Source organism: Ranitomeya imitator, chromosome 4 (genome assembly GCF_032444005.1).
Source record: "Ranitomeya imitator isolate aRanImi1 chromosome 4, aRanImi1.pri, whole genome shotgun sequence".
In the NCBI taxonomy this organism is placed as follows: domain Eukaryota; kingdom Metazoa; phylum Chordata; class Amphibia; order Anura; family Dendrobatidae; genus Ranitomeya; species Ranitomeya imitator.
This window is the reverse complement of record NC_091285.1, coordinates 651036040-651061888: the sequence shown is the minus strand read 5'-3', so window position 1 is coordinate 651061888 and position 25849 is coordinate 651036040. Positions and strand designations below refer to the sequence as shown.

Here is a 25849-nt window from a genome sequence, read left to right as displayed (position 1 = left end):
CAGCATTTTGCAGTAATATTAACACTTTTCATCAAATGGTTTCTCCAGTTATCGTTGTTAAACCTTCCCGACAGCGCTGTGTTTTCACGTCTTAATAGAACATGCTGCGTTCTTTTGGGATTTGAAAAAGGCATCCGCTTGCTCTTTCCAGGATTGCTTTTCCGGGGTGTAGGCTCTCTTCACACCAATGCTTTTGGATCCATTATACAACGGATGCAAACAGAAGCAGAAGGCTGCAATGAGGTCCATAGTTATTATTATTTATTTATATAGCACCATTGATTCCATGGTGCTGTACATGAGAAGGGGTTACATACAAGTTAGGCTACTTTCACACTAGCGTCGTTTTCAATACGTCGCAATGCGTCGTTTAGGGGAAAAAACGCATCCTGCAAAGTTGTCTGCAGGATGCGTTTTTTCCCCATAGACTAACATTAGCGAATCATTGACACACGTCGCAACCGTCGTGCGACGGTTGCGCCGTGTTGTGGCAGACTGCCGGCAGCAAAAAATGTTACATGTAACGTTTTTTGCTTCCGACGGTCCGCCTTTTCCGACCGTGCATGCGCAGCCGGAACTCCGCCCCCACGTCCCCGCACCTCACAATGGAGCAGCGGATGCGCTGGCAAAATACATCCGCTGCCCCCGTTGTGCGGCGCATTCACTGCTAGCGTCGGTACGTCGGCCCGACGCACTGCGACGGGCCGAGAACGATGCTAGTGTGGAAGTAGCCTTACAGATATCACGTACAGTAAGCAAACGAACAATTACAGACTGATACAGAGGGGTGAGGACCCTGCCCTTGCGGGCTTACATTCTACAGGATGGTGGGGAAGGAGACAATAGGTTGAGGGTTGCAGGAGCTCCGGTGTTGGTGAGGCGGTAGCTCCGGTAGTGGTGAGGAGGCAGCGGGGTCAGTGCAAGCTGTAGGCTTTCCGGAAGAGATGGGTTTTCAGGTTCCGTCTGAAGGATCCGAATGTGGTTGATAGTCGGACGTGTTGGGGCAAAGAATTCCAGAGGATGGGGGATGTTCGGGAGAAGTCTTGGAGGCGGTTGGGTGAGGAGCGAATAAGTGTGGAGGAGAGAAGGAGGTCTTGGGAGGACCAGAGATCACGTGAGGGAAGATATCGGGAGATTAGTTCAGAGATATATGGAGGAGACAGGTTGTGGATGGCTTTGTAGGTCCGTATTAGTAATTTGAACTGGATACACTGAGGGAATGGAAGCCAGTGAAGAGATTTGCAGAGGGGGGAAGCAGAGGAGTAGGGAGGAGAGAGATGAATTAGTCGGGCAGCAGAGTTAAGAATGGACTGGAGAGATGCAAGGGTGTTAGCAGGGAGGCCGCAGAAAAGGATGTTGCAGTAGTCAAGGCGGGAGATGATGAGGGCATTCACAAGCATTTTAGTAGATTGACGATTGAGGAAAGGACGGATTCTGGAGATATTTTTGAGCTGGAGGCGACAGGAGCTGGAAAGAGCTTGGATGTGCGGTTTGAAGGACAGGGCAGAGTCAAGGGTTACTCCGAGGCAGCGGACTTCCTGACAGGGGAAAGCATGATGTCATTGATTGCGATAGATAGGTCAGGTAAGGAAGATCTATGGGATGGAGGAAAGATGATGAGTTCAGATTTGTCCACATTGAGTTTGAGGAAGCGAGAGGAGAAGAAGGAGGATATGGCTGATAGGCACTCTGGGATTCTGGACAGCAGAGCGGTGACGTCTGGGCCAGAGAGGTAGATCTGAGTGTCATCAGCATAGAGTTGGTACTGGAACCCATGGGACTTTATGAGTTGTCCCAAGCCAAGTGTATATATTGAGAAGAGTAGGGGTCCTAGAACAGAGCCTTGGGGGACTCCAACAGAGAGAGGGTGGGATGAGCAGGTAGTGTGGAAGTGGGAGACGCTGAATGTGCAGTTGGAAAGGTCCGAGGAAATCCAGGATAGGGCAAGGTCTTTGATGCCAAAGGAGGAGAGGATCTGTAGTAAGAGGCAGTGGTCAACTGTGTTGAAAGCAGAGGACAGGTCTAGAAGGAGGAGTACAGAGTATTGTCCATTAGCTTTCGCGGTAAGTAGGTCGTTGGTGATTTTGGTCAGGGCTGTCTCAGTTGAGTGATGGGGGCGGAAACCAGATTGTAGATGGTCAAAGAGAAAGTTAGATGAGAAGTGGGAGGAAAGTTCAGAGTGGACCTGCTGCTCCAGGAGTTTGGAAGGAAATACAAGCAGTGATATTGGGCGATAGCTGGACATAGCAGTTGGATCGAGGGTTGGCTTTTTAAGGATAGGCGTGATTGTGGCATGTTTGAAAGCAGAAGGGAAGGTGCCAGAAGATAGTGATAGGTTGAAGAGGTGGGTTAGGGATGGGATAAGTGTGGTAGTGAGGTTGGGGAGGAGGTGGGATGGGGTCGAGCGCACAGGTGGTGAGGTGCGATTTGGAGAGGAGACAATTAAGCACCCCTTCAGTGATGTTGGATAGGGAGGTTATGGGGTTTGGGCATTGGTCTGGTATACAAAGGGGTTGTGGTGGTTGAACAATGAAGACTTGCCTTGTCTGGTCGATCTTATTTTTAAAGTGTGTGGCAAAGTCCTCAGCAGAGATGAGGGAGGTTGGAGGGGGCAGTGGGGGTGGAGGAGGGAGTTAAAGGCTTTGAATAACTGTTTGGGGTTGTAGGATAGGGAAGATACGAGGGTTGTAAAGTAGGCCTGTTTAGCAGAGGTGAGAGCAGATTTAAAAGCGAGTGTTGCCTGTTTGAATGCAATGAAGTCGTCTTGCAGGTGTGTTTTCTTCCAACGCCGCTCCGCAACCCTGGACACTTGCCGGAGCTTTTTAGTGGTGTTATTGTGCCAGGGTTGTCTATTGATACGTCGCACTCTGCCATAGACGAGAGGGGCAACTGTGTCAATAGCTGATGCGAGAGTGGCATTGTAGAAAGCAGTGGTACTGTCTGTGTCGTGGAGTAAGGATATGGATGCCAGGGGTAGGATGGAGTCAAAGAGTGTGTGGGTGTCTAGGTGTGCAAGGTTTCTGTGGGGGTGCCCATTTTGCTGGACATGGATAACCGGTGGGGAGGACAGAGATGAGAAGGTGAGCAGATGGTGGTCGGATAGAGGGAGAGGGGAGGTGGTGAAGTTAGAGAGCAGAGACAGGTGAAGACCAGGTCTAATGTATGTCCGTCTATGTGGGTGGCTGCGGAGCACCACTGAGTAAGTCCAAAGGATGAGGTAAGGGACAGAAGTTTGGAGGCTGTTGACTGAAAAGTATCGATGGGGATGTTGAAGTCACCCATGATGATGGTGGGAATGTCAGCAGAGAGAAAGTGAAGAAGCCAGGTAGAGAATTGGTCAATAACGGCAGTGGCCGGGCCTGCAGGTCGGTATATGATGGCCACTTGGAGGTTGGAGGGAGAGTAGATGCAAACAGAATGGACTTCAGAAGAGGGGAGGGTAGAGGTGGGATTGGGTAAAAGGTGCAGTTAGGAGAAACGAGAAGACCCACTCCTCCACCATGTTTGTTGCCGGGTCGAGGGGTGTGGTTGAAATGGAGGCCTCCGTAACACAGCGCAGCAGGGGAGGCGGTGTCAGAGGGTGTTAGCCATATTTCTGTGAGGCCAAGGAAGGCAAGATTGCGAGAGAGAAAAAGGTCGTGAATCACGTGAAGCTTATTGCAGATTGAGCGGGCATTCCAGAGTGCTCCAGAGAGAGGGAGCAGGGGGGTGGGCGTCAGGGGCACGAGTTTTATGTTGGAAAGATTGCGGTAGTTCATATTAGATAGGGAGCGATAGGAGAGGGTAGTAGTGGGAGTTGTGAGCTGTGGGGGTCCCGGGTCGGTAGATATGTCTCCAGCAGTGAAGAGAAGCAGAGAAAGGGAGAGCAGGTGGGAGAAAGAAAGTAGCCGACTTGTTTTATGTTTTCTTAGGACAGATTTGAGGTTGAGGAGCAGGTCAGCAGAGGAGGACAGGTGGGGAGGTAAGCGTGAAGGGGAGATGATTATTAGGTTAGAGAGTGCAGGGGTTTGTGATAGCGAAGGAGAGAGAGGATTAGTGGAGCAAACACTGTAAGGGCATAGGTAAACATGGTGAAGGAATAAGATAGTTGCCTTCTCAACGATAGTGGCAACGCAATGAGGTCCGTAGTTGCCTTCTCTACCAGAGTGACCACGCCATGAGGTCCGTAGTTGCCTTCTCTACCATAGTGACCATGCCATGAGGTCCGTAGTTGCCTTCTCTACCATAATGACCATGCCATGAGGTCCGTAGTTGCCTTCTCAACGATAGTGGCCATGCCATGAGGTCCGTAGTTGCTTTCTCTACCATAGTGACCACGCCATGAGGTCCGTAGTTGCCTTCTCAGCGATGGTGTCCACACCAGCTAAAGAGTTTGAGGGGCGTTAACTCTGCCTGACCACCAACACTCCCCACATCATCGGGAATTTGTGATTTCTTCTGGCAGGCCATAATTATGGCATCCTCCTCGGTCTGTCAGTGTTGCCTAAATCCATCATCTCATGTCCCAACATTCACGCTCCAAGTGCTAATCGCAATGTAAGGACCAGCCACGGTTCTCCTGATGTGAACGTAAAGGGAATCTGTAAGCAGGATTTCACCCACCTGCCCCCACTACCAAATCTATATGCTTGTGTCGCTCTTTCAAAGACCAGTCCCACAATACCTTTACATGGTCAGTCCCTTTCTCTGTTACTGAGAAATTGGTGTTTGAATTGATATGTAAATGAGTCTGAAGAGCTATGGTAGATCTGAAGCCTCTTGTCACTCCAGCTCTATTCCCCACCCAGCGCCGCTTCTTCCTGCTTTACTGACGTCTCCGTTGCCTGAAGTCACACAGCACAGAGGCTGTCAGTCAAGCAAGAGGAGGTGATGCTGGACCGTGGGAATAGAGCTGGAGTGACGGAGGCTTCAGATCTACTATAGCCCTTCAGCCTCATTTGCATATCCATTAAAACCCTGATTGCTCAGTAAGGGAGGAGGTGGATTGCTCATGTAAAGATGTTGCTGGACTTGTCTTGGAGCTACATGCAGATATTGGGTTCTGCTCAGCAGACCCTTGGCCGGTCCTTTCCCTGCTCATTTGCAGGTGGTGACAAGGCGCTGCAGAAAGGTCCAGTGTTTGGCTCTTCCTGGAGGACTGCGGAGAATGGAGTAACCTGATCGGCCGACGTCTTTACTGCACTGCTGAGCTGTGCGCGTCTGAATGCGTACCGCCATACCGTGACACCGTCCCCTGCTGCCATCTGGTGGTGCGTGCAGACAGTGCAGACGTGTAATCCCACTGTTCCCATGTGCTGTTCTCTGCAGAGTAAAAGCCCTTACCACAGAGGGGAATACAGTGTCTATAGCACTTTCCAGAGCCATGAGCCTGAATTCGACTACTTGAAGAGTTTAGAAATCGAAGAGAAGATCAACAAGATCCGATGGCTCCCACAGAAGAATGCCGCACAGTTCCTGTTGTCTACAAACGGTGAATAAGCGTGCGAATATTGGCAATTTCCATACTTCCGCCGGATGTATGTGATACGGAGGACAACCCCTTTTAAGCATTTTTTTTCTGTAAAGCCGCAACACATCTAGGACCTGATTCATTATTCTATTTGTGTCCTTTTTTTAATCTAGTTTTTGGTGATTTTTGCCTCCTGTTTTTATTTTTTTTTTTTTTTTTTAATGTCTTATTACTCTTTTAATTTGCACCATTTTTAAAGTCTTATTTTGCATGTTTTGTGTTTTTTTTTTTTTTTTCCCCCTTATTGTTTGGCACTGTGTGTTGGGTTTGGGGTTTTCAGATGTTTTCGGTCAATTCATCAATTGTGACTTAAAAAAAAAAATAAAAAAAGTTGCTAGTGTTTTTAGCAAATTACTTTGACTTCTTCCCACCCCGGAGTCATTTTTATTTCTGGCTGAAATTTTTTTTGCTCAAATTTTGTGGCATTTTAAGCACAATACGCAGCTGTTTGCAGTAAAAAGTAACAAATGTAAAGGGCGTTTTTGATTTTTTTTTTTTTTTTGCACAAAATTTATGAATCACGTGAGCCATCTTGAAAAATTTGGCACAAAAATGCACGGTCAGATACAACTCAAAAAATTAAAATGGCTTAAAAAATGCAAGCGATGAATCTACTCTTTATATCCTTTACACTCCTTTTTTTTCCCCTCCACCCACAGATAAAACTATCAAACTGTGGAAAATCAGTGAACGTGACAAGAGACCAGAAGGTTACAACCTGAAAGAAGAGAATGGGAGGTACAGGGATCCGACCACTGTGACCACTCTCAGGGTAAAGGCTTCCCGCCTCTGGGTCGGTTTTCTTCCGGGTGTCACATGTACAGTACAGACCAAAAGTTTGGACACACCTTCTCATTTAAAGATTTTTCTGTATTTTCATGACTATGAAAATTGTACATTCACACTGAAGGCATCAAAACTATGAATTAACACATATGGAATTATATACTTAACAAAAAAGTGTGGAACAACTGAAATTATGTCTTATATTCTAGGTGCTTCAAAGTAGCCACCTTTTGCTTTGATGACTGCTTTGCACACTCTTGGCATTCTCTTGATGAGCTTCAAGCGGTAGTCACCGGAAATGGTTTTCACTTCACAGGTGTGCCCTGTCAGTTTAATAAGTGGGATTTCTTGCCTTATAAATGGGGTTGGGACCATCAGTCGTGTTGAGCAGAAGTCTGGTGGATACACAGCTGATAGTCCTATTGAATAGACTGTTAGAATTTCTATTATGGCAAGAAAAAAGCAGCGAAGTAAAGAAAAACGAGTGTCCATTATTACTTTAAGAAATGAAGGTCAGTCGGTCCGAAAAATTGGGCAAACTTTGAAACTGTCCCAAAGTGCAGTGGCAAAAACCATCAAGCGCTACAAGGAAACTGGCTCACATGAGGACCTCCCCAGGAAAGGAAGACCAAAAGTCACCTCTGCTTCTGAGGATAAGTTTATCCGAGTCACCAGCCTCAGAAATCACAGGTTAACAGCAGCTCAGATTAGAGACCAGGTCAATGCCACACAGAGTTCTAGCAGCAGACACACCTCTACAACAACTGTTAAGAGGAGACTTTGTGCAGCAGGCCTTCATGGTAAAATACCTGTTAAACCACTACTAAGGACAGGCAACAAGCAGAAGAGACTTGTTTGGGCTAAAGAACACGAGGAATGGACATTAGACCAGTGGAAATCTGTACTTTGGTCTGATGAGTCCAAATTTTAGATCTTTGGTTCCAACCACCGTGTCTTTGTGCGACGCAGAAAAGGTGAACGGATGGTCTCTACATGCCTGGTTCCCACCGTGAAGCATGGAGGAGGAGGTGTGATGGTGCTTTGCTGGTGACACTGTTGGGGATTTATTCAAAATTGAAGGCATACTGAACCAGCATGGCTACCACAGCATCTTGCAGCGGCATGCTATTCCATCCGATTTGCGTTTAGTTGGGCCATCATTTATTTTTCAACAGGACAATGACCCCAAACACACCTCCAGGCTGTGTAAGGGCTATTTGACCAAGAAGGAGAGTGATGGGGTGCTACGCCAGATGACCTGGCCTCCACAGTCACCAGACCTGAACCCAATCGAGATGGTTTGGGGTGAGCTGGACCGCAGAGTGAAGGCAAAAGGGCCAACAAGTGCTAAGCATCTCTGGGAACTCCTTCAAGAATGTTGGAAGACCATTCCCGGTGACTACAGTACCTCTTGAAGCTCATCAAGAGAATGCCAAGAGTGTGCAAAGCAGTCATCAAAGCAAAAGGTGGCTACTTTGAAGAACCTAGAATATAAGACATAATTTCAGTTGTTTCACACTTTTTTGTTAAGTATATAATTCCACATGTGTTAATTCATAGTTTTGATGCCTTCAGTGTGAATGTACAATTTTCATAGTCATGAAAATGCAGAAAAATCTTTAAATGAGAAGGTGTGTCCAAACTTTGTCTGTATTGTACATCTCTTGGGCGCGGCTCCTATGAGGCCATGTTTTGAGTCTTACGTTTTGTGATTTGTTCCTCCCCCCCCCCCCCCCCAGGTGCCAGTATTCCGCCCCATGGACCTGATGGTTGAAGCTAGTCCTCGTAGGATATTCGCCAACGCCCACACGTATCACATCAATTCCATCTCTGTGAACAGCGACTATGAGACGTACCTCTCGGCAGACGACCTGCGAGTCAATCTTTGGCACTTGGAGATCACAGACAGGAGCTTCAGTATCCTTTTTAAAAAAATAAACAAATGGGAAGGAGAATTGGAGGGGTTGTTACTGGTAGAACGAAATGTCCATCTTTCAGGCCTGTCCTCCTATGTTGTTGTGGGTTCTGGCTCTCGGTGCCCGTACACATGGCTCGTTGGCGAGTGTTCTGCTCCCTTGGTACCAGATGCCGCTCCAGACTTCTAGCTTTTCCTCTGACTATGTGCGTTGGATTAAAACTATTTGACCCCACCAAAGCACCAATTTCATTGGGACTCCCAACTATTCCCTGACAGTAAATGTCTGGGAGGGAAGAGCCGGGATGTTCATTTTGCTCCTGTGAGAGATGAGCTGCCACCAGAATTTCCGTTCTTCTCCCTCCACATTGAGACCCTAGGATGACGTGTAAAGGGGCACTGTGATTCGGCTCCCCATTGTCTGTGGTGTATGGGCAGCTTTTGAGGGGATCCCGTGCGTCTGTATTTCTGACCGGCAGCCCGTGTATTCCTCGAACTTGTGCGGTGGTCTCTAGCTTTGGCTTGAGGTTATATCTCTCCTCACATATTGGTGGTGACATCTATGGCTCCGGGAGCTTCACTTTGTGCATGTCGGGTTTTCTGTGAAGCAAGTTACCTTCACTCCCTGCTTCAGATATCGTAGATATTAAACCTGCCAACATGGAAGAGCTGACAGAAGTGATCACGGCAGCAGAGTTCCACCCGCATCACTGCAACACTTTTGTGTACAGCAGCAGCAAAGGCACCATCCGTCTGTGTGACATGCGCGAGTCGGCGCTGTGCGACCGCCACTCCAAGTGTAAGTTGAACCGAAGAATAAATGATTTTCCGGCACTTCCATCCATAAATGTAATCCTTTTTATTAGAAATTAATTCATAACCAATTAGCGAGGAGAGACTGTGTAAGGCTACGTTCACATTTGCGTTGTTGTGTGCTGCGTCGGCGACGCAACGCATGCAAGACGCTGCGTTTTGTGACGCATGCATTCATTTTTATAGCACAAAAAAATGCAACAAGCAGCGTCCCCTGCGCCCTGACGTTTGCGCCCAAAAAACGCATGCGTCACAAAACGCAACACAACGCATGTCCATGCGCCCCCAATGTTAAATATAGGGGCGCATGCGTCGCCGCGGTTGCGCCCGACGCACCGCAAATGTGAACGTAGCCTAAGCTAAAACATAACTTTTTAATATGTAGTCTAAAACTAGATAAATCATACAAACCAAAGTGATAAAGTGCAAGTGCTAAAAGGTTACCAGTGCTCATGTACCAGGCTTCAAAAGGACAGGTTCTAACTTCACCCCGAAGCCTGTTTTCAACTTCCTGACCTGGCCATTTTTTTCAATTCTGACCACTGTCACTTCATGAGGTTATAACTCTGAAACGCTTCAACGGATCCTAGTGATTCTGAGATTTTTTTTTTCCTCATGACATATTGGGCTTCATGTTAGTGGTAAAATTTCTTCGATATAACTTGCGTTTATTTGTGGGGAAAAAATGAAAATTTGGTGAAAATTTCGCAATTTTCAAATTTTGAATTTTTATTCTGTTAAACCAGAGAGTTATGTGACACAAATTAGTAGCATTTTCCACATGTGTACTATACATCAGCGCATTTTTGGAACCAAAATATTTTTTTTGTCAGGAAGTTATAAGGGTAAAAAGTTGACCTGCGATTTTTCATTTTTTCAATAAAATTTACGAAACCGGTTTTTTTTTTTTTAGGGACCACCTCACACTTGAAGTCACTTTGAGGGGTCTATATGAATACCCAAAAGTGACACCATTCCAAAAACTGCACCCCTCAAGGTACTCAAAACCACATTCAAGAAGTTTATTAACCCTTCAGGTGCTTCACAGGAGTTGAAGCAATGTGGAAGGAAAAAATTAACATTTAACTTTTTAGTCACAAAAATGATCATTTGGCAACAATTAGTTTATTTTCACAAGGGTAAAAGGAGAAAATGATCCACTAAAGCTGTTGAGCAATTTCTCCTGAGTACGCAGGTACCCCATATGTGGGCGGGCGAAAACCACTGGACTCACAACAGGGCTCGGAAGGGTAGGAGCGCTTTTTAACATTTTGAATGCAAAATTGACTGGAATTGAGAGCGGACGCCATGTTGCATTTGAATAGCCCCTGATGTGCCTAAACAATGGAAACCCCCCACGTGTGACCCCATTTTGGAAACTAGACCCTTTAACCCCTTCATGACCGGGGGATTTTTCGTTTTTCCGTGTTCGTTTTTCGCTCCCCTCCTTTCCAGAGCCATAACTTTTTTATTTTTCTTTCAATTTGGCCATGTGAGGGCTTATTTTTTGCGGGACGAGTTGTACTTTTGAACGACATCATTGGTTTTAGCATGTCGTGTACTAGAAAACGGGAAAAAAATTCCAAGTGCGGTGAAATTGCAAAAAAAGTGCAATCTCACACTGGTTTTTTGTTTGACTTTTTTGCTAGGTTCACTAAATGCTAAAACTGACCTGCCATTATGATTCTCCAGGTCATTACGAGTTCATAGACACCAAACATGACTAGGTTATTTTTTATCTAAGTGGTGAAAAAAAATTCCAAACTTTGCTAAAAAAAAAAAAAAATTGCGCCATTTTCCGATACTCGTAGCGTCTCCATTTTTCATCATCTGGGGTCGGTTGAGGGCTTATTTTTTGCGTGCCGTGATGACGTTTTTAATGATAGCATTTCGGTGCAGATACGTTCTTTTGATCGCCCGTTATTGCATTTTAATGCAATGTCGCGGCGACCAAAAAAACGTAATTCTGGCGTTTCAAATTTTTTTCCCGCTACGCTGTTTAGCGATCAGGTTAATACTTTTTTTTAATTGATAGATCGGGCGATTCTGAGCGCGGCGATACCAAATATGCGTAGATTTGATATTTTTTTTGATTTATTTTGATTGGGGCGAAAGGGGGGTGATTTAAACTTTTATGTTTTTTTTATTTTTTTCACATTTTTTTAAACTTTTTTTTTTAACTTTTGCCATGCTTCAATAGCCTCCATGAGAGGCTAGAAGCTGGCATAGCACGATCGGCTCTGCTACATAGCAGCGATCTGCTGATCGCTGCTATGTAGCAGAATTGCACGTGTGCTGTGAGCGCCGACCACAGGGTGGCGCTCACAGCGACGGGCAATCAGTAACCATAGAGGTCTCAAGGACCTCTATGGTTACCATTCACAAGCATCGCCGACCCCCGATCATGTGACGGGGGTCGACGATGACGTCATTTCCGGCCGCCCGGCCGGAAGCGGTAGTTAAATGCCGCTGTCTGCGTTTGACAGCGGCATTTAACTAGTTAATAGGTGCGGGCAGATCGCGATTCTGCCCGCGCCTATTACGGGCACATGTCAGCTGTTCAAAACATCTGACATGTCCCGGCTTTGGTGCGGGCTCACCGCGGAGCCCTGCATCAAAGCAGGGGAGCCGGTATCGGACGGTATAGTACGTCCGATGCCGGTAAGGGGTTAATGAACTTATGTTGCTGTGTGGTGAGCACTTTGAACCCCCAAGTGCTTCACAGAAGCTTATAATGTAGAGCCCTGAAAAAAAAAAATCACATTTTTTCCACAAAAATGATCTTTTAGCAACGATATTTCTCCTTCGCCTCATTGGGGGACACAGACCGTGGGTGTATGCTGCTGCCAATAGGAGGCTGACACTAAGTAATACAAAAAAAGTTAGCTCCTCCCCTGCAGTATACAGCCTCCTGCCGGCTCTCGGCTCCTCCCCTGTAGTATACACCCTCCTGCTGGCTCTCAGCTCCTCCCCTGCAGTATACACCTCCTGCTGGCTCTCAGCTCCTCCCCTGCAGTATACACCTCCTGCTGGCTCTCAGCTCCTCCCCTGCAGTATACACCTCCTGCTGGCTCTCGTCTCCTCCCCTGCAGTATACACCCTCCTGCTGGCTCTCAGCTCCTCCCCTGCAGTATACACCTCCTGCTGGCTCTCAGCTCCTCCCCTGCAGTATACACCTCCTGCTGGCTCTCAGCTCCTCCCCTGCAGTATACACCTCCTGCTGGCTCTCAGCTCCTCCCCTGCAGTATACACCTCCTGCTGGCTCTCGTCTCCTCCCCTGCAGTATACACCCTCCTGCTGGCTCTCAGCTCCTCCCCTGCAGTATACACCTCCTGCTGGCTCTCAGCTCCTCCCCTGCAGTATACACCTCCTGCTGGCTCTCAGCTCCTCCCCTGCAGTATACACCTCCTGCTGGCTCTCAGCTCCTCCCCTGCAGTATACACCTCCTGCTGGCTCTCGTCTCCTCCCCTGCAGTATACACCCTCCTGCTGGCTCTCAGCTCCTCCCCTGCAGTATACACCTCCTGCTGGCTCTCAGCTCCTCCCCTGCAGTATACACCCTCCTGCTGGCTCTCGGCTCCTCCCCTGCAGTGTACACCCTCCTGCCGGCTCTCGGCTCCTCCCCTGCAGTGTACACCCTCCTGCCGGCTCTCAGCTCCTCCCCTGCAGTATACACCCTCCTGCTGGCTCTCGGCTCCTCCCCTGCAGTGTACACCCTCCTGCTGGCTCTCGGCTCCTCCCCTGCAGTATACACCCTCCTGCTGGCTCTCGGCTCCTCCCCTGCAGTATACACCCTCCTGCTGGCTCTCGGCTCCTCCCCTGCAGTATACATCCTCCTGCTGGCTCTCGGCTCCTCCCCTGCAGTATACACCCTCCTGCTGGCTCTCGGCTCCTCCCCTGCAGTATACACCCTCCTGCTGGCTCTCAGCTCCTCCCCTGCAGTGTACACCCTCCTGCCGGCTCTCAGCTCCTCCCCTGCAGTATACACCCTCCTGCTGGCTCTCGGCTCCTCCCCTGCAGTATACACCCTCCTGCTGGCTCTCAGCTCCTCCCCTGCAGTGTACACCCTCCTGCCGGCTCTCAGCTCCTCCCCTGCAGTATATACCCTCCTGCTGGCTCTCAGCTCCTCCCCTGCAGTATACACCCTCCTGCTGGCTCTCAGCTCCTCCCCTGCAGTGTACACCCTCCTGCTGGCTCTCAGCTCCTCCCCTGCAGTATACACCCTCCTGCTGGCTCTCGGCTCCTCCCCTGCAGTATACTCCCTCCTGCTGGCTCTCGGCTCCTCCCCTGCAGTATACACCCTCCTGCTGGCTCTCGGCTCCTCCCCTGCAGTATACACCCTCCTGCTGGCTCTCGGCTCCTCCCCTGCAGTATACACCCTCCTGCTGGCTCTCGGCTCCTCCCCTGCAGTATACACCCTCCTGCTGGCTCTCGGCTCCTCTCCTGCAGTATACACCCTCCTGCTGGCTCTCGGCTCCTCCCCTGCAGTATACACCCTCCTGCTGGCTCTCAGCTCCTCCCCTGCAGTATACACCCTCCTGCTGGCTCTCAGCTCCTCCCCTGCAGTATACACCCTCCTGCTGGCTCTCAGCTCCTCCCCTGCAGTATACACCCTCCTGCTGGCTCTCAGCTCCTCCCCTGCAGTATACTCCCTCCTGCTGGCTCTCGGCTCCTCCCCTGCAGTATACACCCTCCTGCTGGCTCTCGGCTCCTCCCCTGCAGTATACACCCTCCTGCTGGCTCTCGGCTCCTCCCCTGCAGTATACACCCTCCTGCTGGCTCTCGGCTCCTCCCCTGCAGTATACACCCTCCTGCTGGCTCTCAGCTCCTCCCCTGCAGTATACACCCTCCTGCTGGCTCTCAGCTCCTCCCCTGCAGTATACACCCTCCTGCTGGCTCTCAGCTCCTCCCCTGCAGTATACACCCTCCTGCTGGCTCTCAGCTCCTCCCCTGCAGTATACACCCTCCTGCTGGCTCTCAGCTCCTCCCCTGCAGTATATACCCTCCTGCTGGCTCTCGGCTCCTCCCCTGCAGTATACACCCTCCTGCTGGCTCTCAGCTCCTCCCCTGCAGTATACACCCTCCTGCTGGCTCTCGGCTCCTCCCCTGCAGTATACACCCTCCTGCTGGCTCTCAGCTAACCAGTTCTTGCTTAGTGTCTGTAGGAGGCACATGGGTCTGTTTCAGACCCCAACGTTTTTATTTTATTGTTTACTTTTCTGTAAATTTTTATTTTTTAATTAACGGAGTGAAGGGGGCGACGGTTCCTTTCAAGGTTCCGATCTCCCCCGAACCATCAACAGGCGAGCACGGCGAGTGTCACCTCCCCGTACCCTCTCCTGCGACGTGGGAAGCCATGCCTGAGCTCACTTCAGGGGCGACGGTTCCTTTCAAGGTTCTGATCTCCCCCGAACCATCAACAGGCGAGCACGGCGAGTGTCACCTCCCCGTACCCTCTCCTGCGACGTGGGAAGCCATGCCTGAGCTCACTTCAGGGGCGACGGTTCCTTCATGGTCCCGATCTCCCCACACCAGCAGCAGGCGACCACATGGAGTGTCGCCTCCATGTACCCTCTCCTGGAGCCAGGCCTAATGCCGGACAACTGGCCCTGTCCACCCGGACTGAACTCCGTGGCTGTACAGAGGCCCCTCTCTATGGCGTCCGAGCAGCCACTGTCCCACCACTGTGAAAGCGGATGGCACAAGGAGGCGGACGGTTCCTCTCCACCTCCCTAACAAACGGATGATGGATTGAGGCTTATCCCTGCACCGTCCACGCTGCACAGAACAGCGCTGAAACCCACATCCGCGGCGGCTCCATGCCGGGACGCGCACCGATGGTGAGTGGATCCATCTTCAGTGGGATATCCACATGCTGACAGGCAGCCTCAGCCACTTCCCTGTGGCCCACCTCTCTGAGGTAACGCTCTGGATGGCTGCAAAAATTTAGTCCCCGGCTTCGGCCGATTTGTAGGCCGCATCCTGGAAGTCTTGCCTGGAACGACCCACTGGCGACGTCCGCCAGCTACAGAAATTTAGGCCCCGGCTTAGGCCTTTACATCATCGTGTCTGTGGCTCCGCCCCCCAAATTGGCGCTTCTCGCTCTCTGCGAGATTTTATCAACTCTGCAGCTCCCGGTGGCCATCTTGGTCCACCCGGCCAGCTCACACTGGGGTGACAGTATTTTTGCATTAAAGGGGCACATCGACTCTACATCAGTATTCCCTGGTCTTAAAGGGGTTGTCCACTACTTTCAATTAACCCCCCAATGTATCGCCCCGGGGCCCCTAATGAATTGGGCAATTACCTTGCATTTCCGTTTTTGCCTGTGAGCGGCGCTATTCTGCCTGCTGAGTTCGGGTCACGTGACCCCCAGACTACAGCAGCCGCTCATTTCCGCCGACGTCACGTCAATTTACAGACTCTAGAAATTGACGTGACGTCAGCAGCAGGCGTGACCAGCCCCCACAGTCAGCAGTCACTCAGCAAGAGTGACTGGGCTGTGGGCGGGGCTGGGGGCTGCGTGCAGGGCTGTGCTGGGGGCGGGCGGGCGGGGCTGTGTGTGCTTACTGCTGCTGGGATCATGATGTGCGGGCGGGGCTGTGCTGCCTGCGGTCGCCGGGGATCTGCCCGCCGGCGCCGGTGTTTTTGTGGACCGGCGCCGGTGTCTGCCCGCCGGCGTGTGCGGGGCTCTGCCCGCCGGCGTGTGCGGGGCTCTGCCCGCCGGCGTGTGCGGGTGCCTGCCCGCCGGCGTGTGCAGGGGTCTGCCCGCCGGAATGTGTGTGTGTGTGTGTGCAGGCATCGTCCGATGGGACTACAAGTCCCATCGGGCTCTGCCTGCTACACTGACAGTAAGTGACACATTAGCCAATGATGGGACAGTAGTAGTCCCATCATCCGGCTAATGTGTTGAATGTAAAAAAAAAAAAAAACATACACAGTACATACATACATACATACATACAACACACACCATGCGACGACATGCACCATGTAACATGCACCACGCGGCGACATGCTGCATGCACCATGCGACGACATGCACGCACCATGCGACGACATGCACGCACCATGCGACGACATGCATGCACCATGCGACGACATGCACCACGCGGCGACATGCTGCATGCACCATGCTACATGCGACGACATGAACCATGCGACGACATGCACCATGTGACATGCACCATGCGACGACATGCAACACACACCATGCGACGACATGCACCATGTAACATGCACCACGCGGCGACATGCTGCATGCACCATGCGACGACATGCACGCACCATGCGACGACATGCACGCACCATGCGACGACATGCATGCACCATGCGACGACATGCACCACGCGGCGACATGCTGCATGCACCATGCTACATGCGACGACATGAACCATGCGACGACATGCACCATGTGACATGCACCATGCGACGACATGCAACATGCACCATGCGACGACATGCACCATGTGACATGCACCATGCGGCGACATGCTGCATGCGACACCATAAGACATGCACCATGCGACGACATGCACCATGCGATGACATGCGACATGCACCATGTGACGACATGCACCATGCGACGACATGCACCATGCGACGACATGCGACATACAGTACATATATACTACAGACATACAGTACATATAACATAGAGTACATACTCACCATCACTTGTCACTTTGTTCCCCGAAGCCATTGTCACCTGTAAAAAATATTAAAATAATAAACAAACAATTTACTCCCTGTCCGCAGAAATCCAATTAAAACGAGTGTCCCACGACGATCTCCCGTGGAGAGCAGGAGCATCAGTTGATGCGACCACTCTCCAGGGACTCCAGGAACACAATGATGGAAGGTATCCTTCCATCATGTATTCCTCACAAGGTATTCCTACGCCCCTGTGAGAAAATAGTCCCTAGTCTCACTATTGGCATTGCTGGGTGAGACATTTTCCCATGCAGCAATTGCCATAAAGTGAGACCAGTGAACTAGAGTAACCTCAGTGATGCACTGCAGGAGCCATTGTCTCCTGTCAGTGTGTCACTGAGGGTCCTATAGAGCAGTGTCATGACCCGATGTCACTGTTCTATAGGGGAGATCGTCATGGGACACTCGTTATTAATTGGACTAAGGCGGACAGGTAGTATACGGTTTATTATTTTACTTTTTTTTGCAGGCGCTGAAGTATGGTAAGTATGGTTAACCCCTTACCGGCATCGGACGTACTATACCGTCCGATGCCGGCTCCCCTGCTTTGATGCAGGGCTCCGCGGTGAGCCCGCACCAAAGTCGGGACATGTCAGCTGTTTTGAACAGCTGACATGTGCCCGTAATAGGCGCGGGCAGAATCGCGATCTGCCCGCACCTATTAACTAGTTAAATGCCGCTGTCAAACGCAGACAGCGGCATTTAACTACCGCTTCCGGCCGGGCGGCCGGAAATGACGTCATCGCCGACCCCCGTCACATGATCGGGGGTCGGCGATGCTTGTGAATGGTAACCATAGAGGTCCTTGAGACCTCTATGGTTACTGATTGCCCGTCGCTGTGAGCGCCACCCTGTGGTCGGCGCTCACAGCACACGTGCAATTCTGCTACATAGCAGCGATCAGCAGATCGCTGCTATGTAGCAGAGCCGATCGTGCTATGCCTGCTTCTAGCCTCTCATGGAGGCTATTGAAGCATGGCAAAAGTTAAAAAAAAAAGTTTAAAAAAATGTGAAAAAAATAAAAAAAACATAAAAGTTTAAATCACCCCCCTTTCGCCCCAATCAAAATAAATCAATAAAAAAAATATCAAATCTACGCATATTTGGTATCGCCGCGCTCAGAATCGCCCGATCTATCAATTAAAAAAAAGTATTAACCTGATCGCTAAACAGCGTAGCGGGAAAAAAATTCGAAACGCCAGAATTACGTTTTTTTGGTCGCCGCGACATTGCATTAAAATGCAATAATGGGCGATCAAAAGAACGTATCTGCACCGAAATGCTATCATTAAAAACGTCATCACGGCACGCAAAAAATAAGCCCTCAACCGACCCCAGATGATGAAAAATGGAGACGCTACGAGTATCGGAAAATGGCGCAATTTTTTTTTTTTTTTTTTTTTTTTTTTTTAGCAAAGTTTGCAATTTTTTTTCACCACTTAGATAAAAAATAACCTAGTCATGTTAGGTGTCTATGAACTCGTAATGACCTGGAGAATCATAATGGCAGGTCAGTTTTAGCATTTAGTGAACCTAGCAAAAAAGCCAAACAAAAAACCAATGTGGGATTGCACTTTTTTTTGCAATTTCACCGCACTTGGAATTTTTTTCCCGTTTTCTAGTACACGACATGCTAAAACCAATGATGTCGTTCAAAAGTACAACTAGTCCCGCAAAAAATAAGCCCTCACATGGCCAAATTGACAGAAAAATAAAAAAGTTATGGCTCTGGAAAGGAGGGGAGCGAAAAACGAACACGGAAAAACGAAAAATCCCCCGGTCATGAAGGGGTTAAATGAAGAATATTAAAATACTTTTTTCCAAATGTGTGTGTTTTATTAACCCTTTCTTACTATTGGATTAATAATGGATAGGCGTCTTATTGACGCCTCTCCGTTATTAACCCGGCTTAATGTCACCTTACAATAGCAAGGTGACATTAACCCCTTATTACCCCATATCCCACCGCTACTCGGGAGTGGGAAGAGCGGGGCTAAGTGCCGGAATTGGCGCATCTTACAGATGCGCCATTTCTGGGGCGGCTGCGGACTGGTATTTGTAGCCGGGGGGGGGGGGGGCAATATCCATGGCCCCTCTCTAGGCTATGAATATCAGCCTGCAGCTGTCTGCGTAGCCTTTCTGGCTATAAAATATAGGGGGACCCCACGTCATTTTTTTTGGGGGGGGTCCCTCTCTTTTAATAGCCAGTAAAGGCTACGCAGACAGCTGCGGGCTGATATTCATAGCAGGCTACAGATATTGGCCCCGGCCGTCAGCTTTCCCCCTCTGGCGCAGAAAATTGCGCGGGAGCCCACGCCGTTTTTTTTCCGCTTTTTTTTCTTTTTAAATTCATCGCTCATTAAGGCCTCTTTCACTCTTGCGTCGGTACGGGTCCATCGCTATGCGTCGGGCCGACGTACCGACGCACGTTGTGAAATTTGTGCACGACGTGGACAGCGGATGCAGTTTTTCAACGCATCCGCTGCCCATTCTGAAGTGCGGGGAGGAGGGGGCGGAGTTTCTGCCGCAAATGCGTGGTAGAAAATGGCAGGCGAGCCGGCCAAAAAAAATTTCAATTGAACGTTTTTTTGTGCCGACGGTCCGCCAAAACACGACGGATCCGTAGCACGACGGAGGCGATGTCTGGCCATCCGTCACGATCCGTCGCTAATACAAGTATATGGGTAAAACGAATCCTGCGAGCACATTTTCAGGATCCGTTTATTTGCACCGGATCGTTTTTTCCGCCAGATCCGTTTTTTTTTCAACCGGATCCGTTTTTTTCCGCCGGATCCATTTTATTCCACCGGATGTTTTTTTTTCCCGCCAGATCTGTTTTTTCCTCATAGAGTTGTATTCGCGCTGGATTGCGCCTGGTGGCCACACGTTTAATCCGTTTTTGCAGGATCCGTCAAAAAAGCTGTTTCCACCGGACGGAAAACACATACAGAGGAACGGTTTTTCGGTATGTTGAAAAAATGCACAGCGACTGATCTAGCAAAAAACTGATGAAACGTGTGGCCATCAGACGCACTCCGGCGCTAATACAACTCTATGAAAAAAAAAAAACGGATCTGGCGGAAAAAAACGATCAGGTGGTAAAAAACGGATACGGCAGAAAAAAAAAGATTCGGCGAAAAAAAACGGATCCTGCAAATGTGCTCGCAGGATGCGTTTTGTACCCATAGACTTGTATTAGCAACGTATCCGTCGTGTTTTGGCGGACACAACGCACAAAAAAAAGTTCAATGTAACTTTTTTTGTGCGACGTGTCTGCCATTTCCGACCGTGCATGCGTGGCTGGAACTCCACCCCCTCCTCCACGCTCATCACAATGGGCAGCGGATGCGTTGTAAAACTGCATCCGCTGCCCACGTTGTGCTAAAGTTAGCATAACGTCCGTCGGTACGTCTGGCCGAAGGTTTGCGACGGCCCCGTACCGACGCAAGTGTGACAGTAGCCTTACATCTGAATTTGCTGAGTATAATGCAGCCACCCCAGAGTATAATGTAGCCCCCATAGAATATAATGCAGCCCCCCATAGTATATCAGACAGCCTCCCCCATAGAATATAATATACCCCCCATAGTATATAAGACAGCCTCCCCCATAGAATAGAATATACTCCCGCAATAGTATATAACACAGCCACATAGTATATAACACGGCCTCCCCCATAGAATATAATATACCTCCCATAGTATATATCAAAGCCCGCATATAATATAGCACAACTTGCATAGTATATAGCACAGCCCGCGTAGTAGTATACAGCACAGCCCGGGTCGTAGTATATACAGCACAACACGCGTAGTAGTATATACAGCACAGCCCGCGGAGTAGTATACACAGCACAGCCCACACAGTGGTATATACACAGCACAGCCCACACAGTGGTATATACACAGCACAGCCCACACAGTGGTACATACACAGCACAACCCACACAGTGGTATATACACAGCCCACACAGTGGTATATACACAGCACAGCCCACACAGTGGTACATACACAGCACAGCCCACACAGTGGTATATACACAGCACAGCCCACACAGTGGTATATACACAGCACAGCCCACACAGTGGTATATACACAGCCCACACAGTGGTATATACACAGCCCACACAGTGGTATATACACAGCACAGCCCACACAGTGGTACATACACAGCACAGCCCACACAGTGGTATATACACAGCACAGCCCACACAGTGGTATATACACAGCACAGCCCACACAGTGGTATATACACAGCACAGCCCACACAGTGGTATATACACAGCACAGCCCACACAGTGGTATATACACAGCACAGCCCACACAGTGGTATATACACAGCACAGCCCACACAGTGGTACATACACAGCACAGCCCACACAGTGGTATATACACAGCACAGCCCACACAGTGGTATATACACAGCACAGCCCACACAGTGGTACATACACAGCACAACCCACACAGTGGTATATACACAGCACAGCCCACACAGTGGTATATACACAGCACAGCCCACACAGTGGTATATACACAGCACAGCCCACACAGTGGTATATACAGCACAACCCACACAGTGGTATATACAGCACAACCCACATCTCATCCCCCCGATAATGGCTCCACACTCTCCTCACCTTTCCTCTTGCCCGCGCTGCTCCTGTCTCGGCGGCTGCAGTCTGCCCGGGACACAGCAGGTGTGCGATGAAATGACGTCATCTCGCACCCGCAGTGTTAGAGGCAGAGCGGGGAATGATGGGAGAGGGAGCGTCAGCGGACGCTCTCTCCTCCATCATTGCATTGAACTATACCGGCGTCATAGACGCCGGTATAGTTGAATTCGGCGGCGGCACTGGTGGAAGGAGGGGGAAAGAGTGCAGCGGCCCACTACTGGCACCGGCCCTTCTAGCATTTGCCAGAAGTGCCCGATGGCCAGTTCGGCCCTGGTCACCGCCCACACACTTCCCTCCTCCTGAACTGCAGCGTTTCTCGGGCCCACATCCACAGCAAAACTGCAGATATTTGTTACATCTCAATGAAAGTCTAAGGCCGGAGTCACACTACAGCGAGATACGGCCGAGTCTCGCAGGTTAAATACAAGCTCTGGCACCGGTACTCCGAGGCGGAGCGTGCGGCTCCATGTATTGCTGTGCGGCCGCACGCTGCGCTCCAGAGTGCCGGTGCCAGAGCTTGGTTTTAACCTGCGAGACTCGGCCGTATCTCGCTGTGTGCGATCCTGGCCTAAGGGTGCAGAAACGCTGCAGTTCGGCACAAAAGAAGTGACATGCTGCGGAGAAAAAAAAAAGCTGCGTTTCGGTGCGGCCTTTTCCGCAGCATGTGCACAACAAGTCTGCGGCTCCCATAGACTTACGTTGGTTGTTGTGCACTACACTGCGGATTTGGTGCAATTCTGTGCGGCAAAAAACGCTGCAGATCTGCAATCAAATCCGCAACGTGTGCACACAGTCTTAGCATTTAGTGAACCTAGCAAAAAAGCCAAGCAAAAAACAAGTGTGGGATTGCACTTTTTTTGCAATTTCATCATACTTTGAATTTTTTTCACATTTTCTGTTACACGACATGGTAAAACCAATGATATCGTTCAAAAGTAGAACTTGTCCCACAAAAGATAAGCCCCACATGGCCATATTGACGGAAACATTATGGCTCTGGAAAGAAGGAGAGCGATAAACGAAAAAAGCTCCAAGGGTGAAGGGGTTTAGAAACATGGATATGGACATATCTATGGAAATAGATATATCTGTATGTATCTATCTATCCCATATCTATCTAATTCTATCTATCTATCTAATTCTATCTATCTATCCCATATCTATCTATCTATCTATCTAATATCTATCTACCTATCTATCTATCTATCATCTATCTATCTAATATCTATCTATCTATTATCTATCTATCTATCTATCATCTATCTATCTAATATCTATCTATCTAATATCTATCTACCTATCTATCTATCTATCTATCTACCTATCTATCATCTATCTATCTATCTATCTAATATCTATCTATCTATCTATCTATCTATCTAATATCTATCTATCTATCTAATATCTATCTACCTATCTACCTATCTATCTATCTATCTAATATCTATCTATCTATCTAATATCTATCTATCTATCTATCTAATATCTATCTATCTATCTATCTAATATCTATCTATCTAATATCTATCTATCTATCTACCTATCTATCTATCTATCTATCTATCTATCTATCTATCTATCTAATATCTATCTATCTAATATCTATCTATCTATCTATCTAATATCTATCTATCTAATATCTATCTACCTAATATCTATCTACCTATCTATCTATCTATCTATCTATCTATCTATCTATCTATCATCTATCTATCTAATATCTATCTATCTAATATCTATCTACCTATCTATCTATCTATCTACCTATCTATCATCTATCTATCTATCTATCTATCTATCTATCTATCTATCTAATATCTATCTATCTATCTATCTAATATCTATCTATCTATCTAATATCTATCTACCTATCTACCTATCTATCTATCTATCTATCTAATATCTATCTATCTATTTATCTATCTATCTAATATCTATCTATCCAATATCTATCTATCTATCTGTGTGTAATGGAGTGTGGGTTGGACAAATGTAAAAGAGGAGTTGGACAGAAATGACACCACAAATCTTTTTGAAGAGAGAGGAGGGAGGGGTTTGGGTGTGTTTTTGGAGTGGGTGTGCTAGGTTCGGGCTTAGTGGCAGTGCAAAGCATCATGGAACTTATAGTATTAGGGCACAATAAGGAAGTTGTCGATTAACCTCATGAGAGCTGAATCCAGCACTGAAGATGTGCTGCTACAGCATGATAACAGCTAATATTGCTAAAATAAACACAGTAGATGTTTTCAGTGGCACATAATAGCAAGATTTATGTAAAAAAAAAAAAAATTTATAGTAGTGGACAACTTCTTTAAAGGCATATGGCCAGTATTCCCAGTCTTAAAGGTGCATGACCAGTATTCTCTGGTCTTAAAGGCGCATGACCAGTATTCCCTGGTCTTAAAGGCGCATGACCAGTATTCCCTGGTCTTAAAGGTGCATGACCAGTATTCTCTGGTCTTAAAGGCGCATGACCAGTATTCCCCGGTCTTAAAGGCACATGGCCAGTATTCCCCGATCTTAAAGGCGCATGACCAGTTTTCCCTGGTCTTAAAGGCGCATGACCAGTATTCTGTTCTTAAAGGCGTATGACCAGTATTTCCTGGTCTTAAAGGTGCATGACCAGTATTCCCTGGTCTTAAAGGCGCTTGATCAGTCCGAGGAGCCCTCCGCCGCCGACCCCAGCTTTATCCTCTAGTTCCCCTCAGTGGACTTCTTCACTGACCAATCCATGGTTCTCTGACCAAGAGATTGAATCCCTCTGTGTACCCTCTGTGTTTGGAGTGCTCGCAGGACCAATATACATGGTCCCTATCCTACATGGGAGCCGTCGGCTAGCAGGGGCCGCAAGTATTCTAGAAACGTGCAGGCGTCTAGAAACATACAGGCATCTAGAAAACGGAAGTTTTTCGTTTCCTGCTCCCTCACCAATGATTTGATGACAACAAGGCTCTGAACATGGATTGGATATTGCCTGAGCTTGCCAGAGCTTCAGAGACTAAACTCCCTCGAGAGCATTTGCCATTCAATTCGGATAAGCGATTCACTGGACAGAAGCCTCTACGTGGGATGCCATGTTTTTAAGGGCGACGGGTCCTTTAAAGGGCACCGATCTTCCCACACCATCAACAGACGAGCACACGGAGTGTCGTCTCCATGTTTCCTCTTCTGCATCCAGGCCTAACGCCAGACAACCTGTCCTGTCCACCTGGAGACCTGTACTCTGTGGAACATATAGAGGCACCCTTTTTGGCGTACGAGCTCCCCCCTCTGCATCACCTCTATTTAGTGGATGATGCAAGAAGGCGGACAATTCCTCTCCACTTCCCTGTTAAGAGGTTGATGGATCGAGGGTTCCTAATTTTTATCTCTGCACCGTTAAAAGAGGAGATGGCAAGAGACTATGACCTGCTGGATGCAGCCGCACATTCTGCCATGGGGCAGATTAACCGGGTAGAATCTCCTGTGGTATACCTACCAGTATCCCTACCTGATGGGTCATCAATTAAAAATACCACGGACTGTCAGATAGCAAATCTGGTTCGTTCCGTCTTGCGGCTTCGGGTCCAGCGCTCTATCCTCCCTAGCGGCCGCATGGATTGCTAGAGCAATGGTCTCCTGGCTGGGAGACCTTAACTACCTTGATTCACACCAGCAACAACTGGCCAATCAAATCCTTTGAGCGGGAGACTGACAAAGGATTGTATAAGGATTGTCCAGCACAGTCTAGATCTAAGGGATCTTGGTTCCAAACAGGGGAACGAAGAGTAAGATCGACCCTGGACCTCAAACTTCTAACAACCTTTGACATGGTCCTCCTTCTTTGGATGGAGTTCCTCCGCTCAGCCATTACTTCAACAGAAAAAGGTGCAGTTTCCGGCATCCATCGACATTCGGGTTGCTTGCCCTCTGCAAAAATTCCTTCGCCTTTCCATTCGTCAACAGCATTTTCAAGTCACAACCTTGTCCTTCGGCCTTGCTTCCGCACCCAGAGTGTTCGCTCGGGTCATGGCGGATGTCATGTTTCTCTTGCACTCGAGGCGTGCTCGTCCTGCCCTGTTTGGTCTGTCTAGCCGCCCTTCCAGGACTACGCTGAGTCGTCTAGATCTCTTGCGATACCTTCTCTCCTGGGCTGGCAGCTACACTTAGACAAGTTCTCCTCATTTCCAGCTCAACAGATATCCTTTTTGAGGATGATCCTGCACACTTCTAGAAGGATGGTAATTCTTCCTCGAGACAAGGTCATGGCCCTTCAACAGGGAGCTCGCGCAAGGAGAGTTCTGAGGACTTGATTGCTCAACCCCTCATTTCATTCGATTTGCTAAGAGAGTTCTGAGGAAAAATGGTAACGACAATGGAAGCGGTTTCCTTCGCTCCGCTCGTTTTCAGCAAGTCAAACAGACTTTCAGACAATAGTCTCTGAGCTCCTTCTTCATCCAGG

The 25849-nt window shown here is 48.7% G+C and overlaps 1 protein-coding gene across 2 annotated transcripts in view; it reads left to right on the top strand.

Annotated features, from left to right (window-relative positions):
• PPP2R2A (protein phosphatase 2 regulatory subunit Balpha) overlaps positions 1-25849 on the top strand; it is a 58824-nt gene that overhangs the window by 21960 nt on the left and 11015 nt on the right. For both annotated transcript variants that reach the window (XM_069767018.1, XM_069767017.1), the window contains exons 4-7: positions 5308-5470; positions 6169-6281; positions 8035-8212; positions 8845-9009. In XM_069767018.1, coding sequence (XP_069623119.1) covers positions 5308-5470; positions 6169-6281; positions 8035-8212; positions 8845-9009 — 619 coding nt within the window. The remainder of the gene's footprint in view (positions 1-5307; positions 5471-6168; positions 6282-8034; positions 8213-8844; positions 9010-25849) is intronic.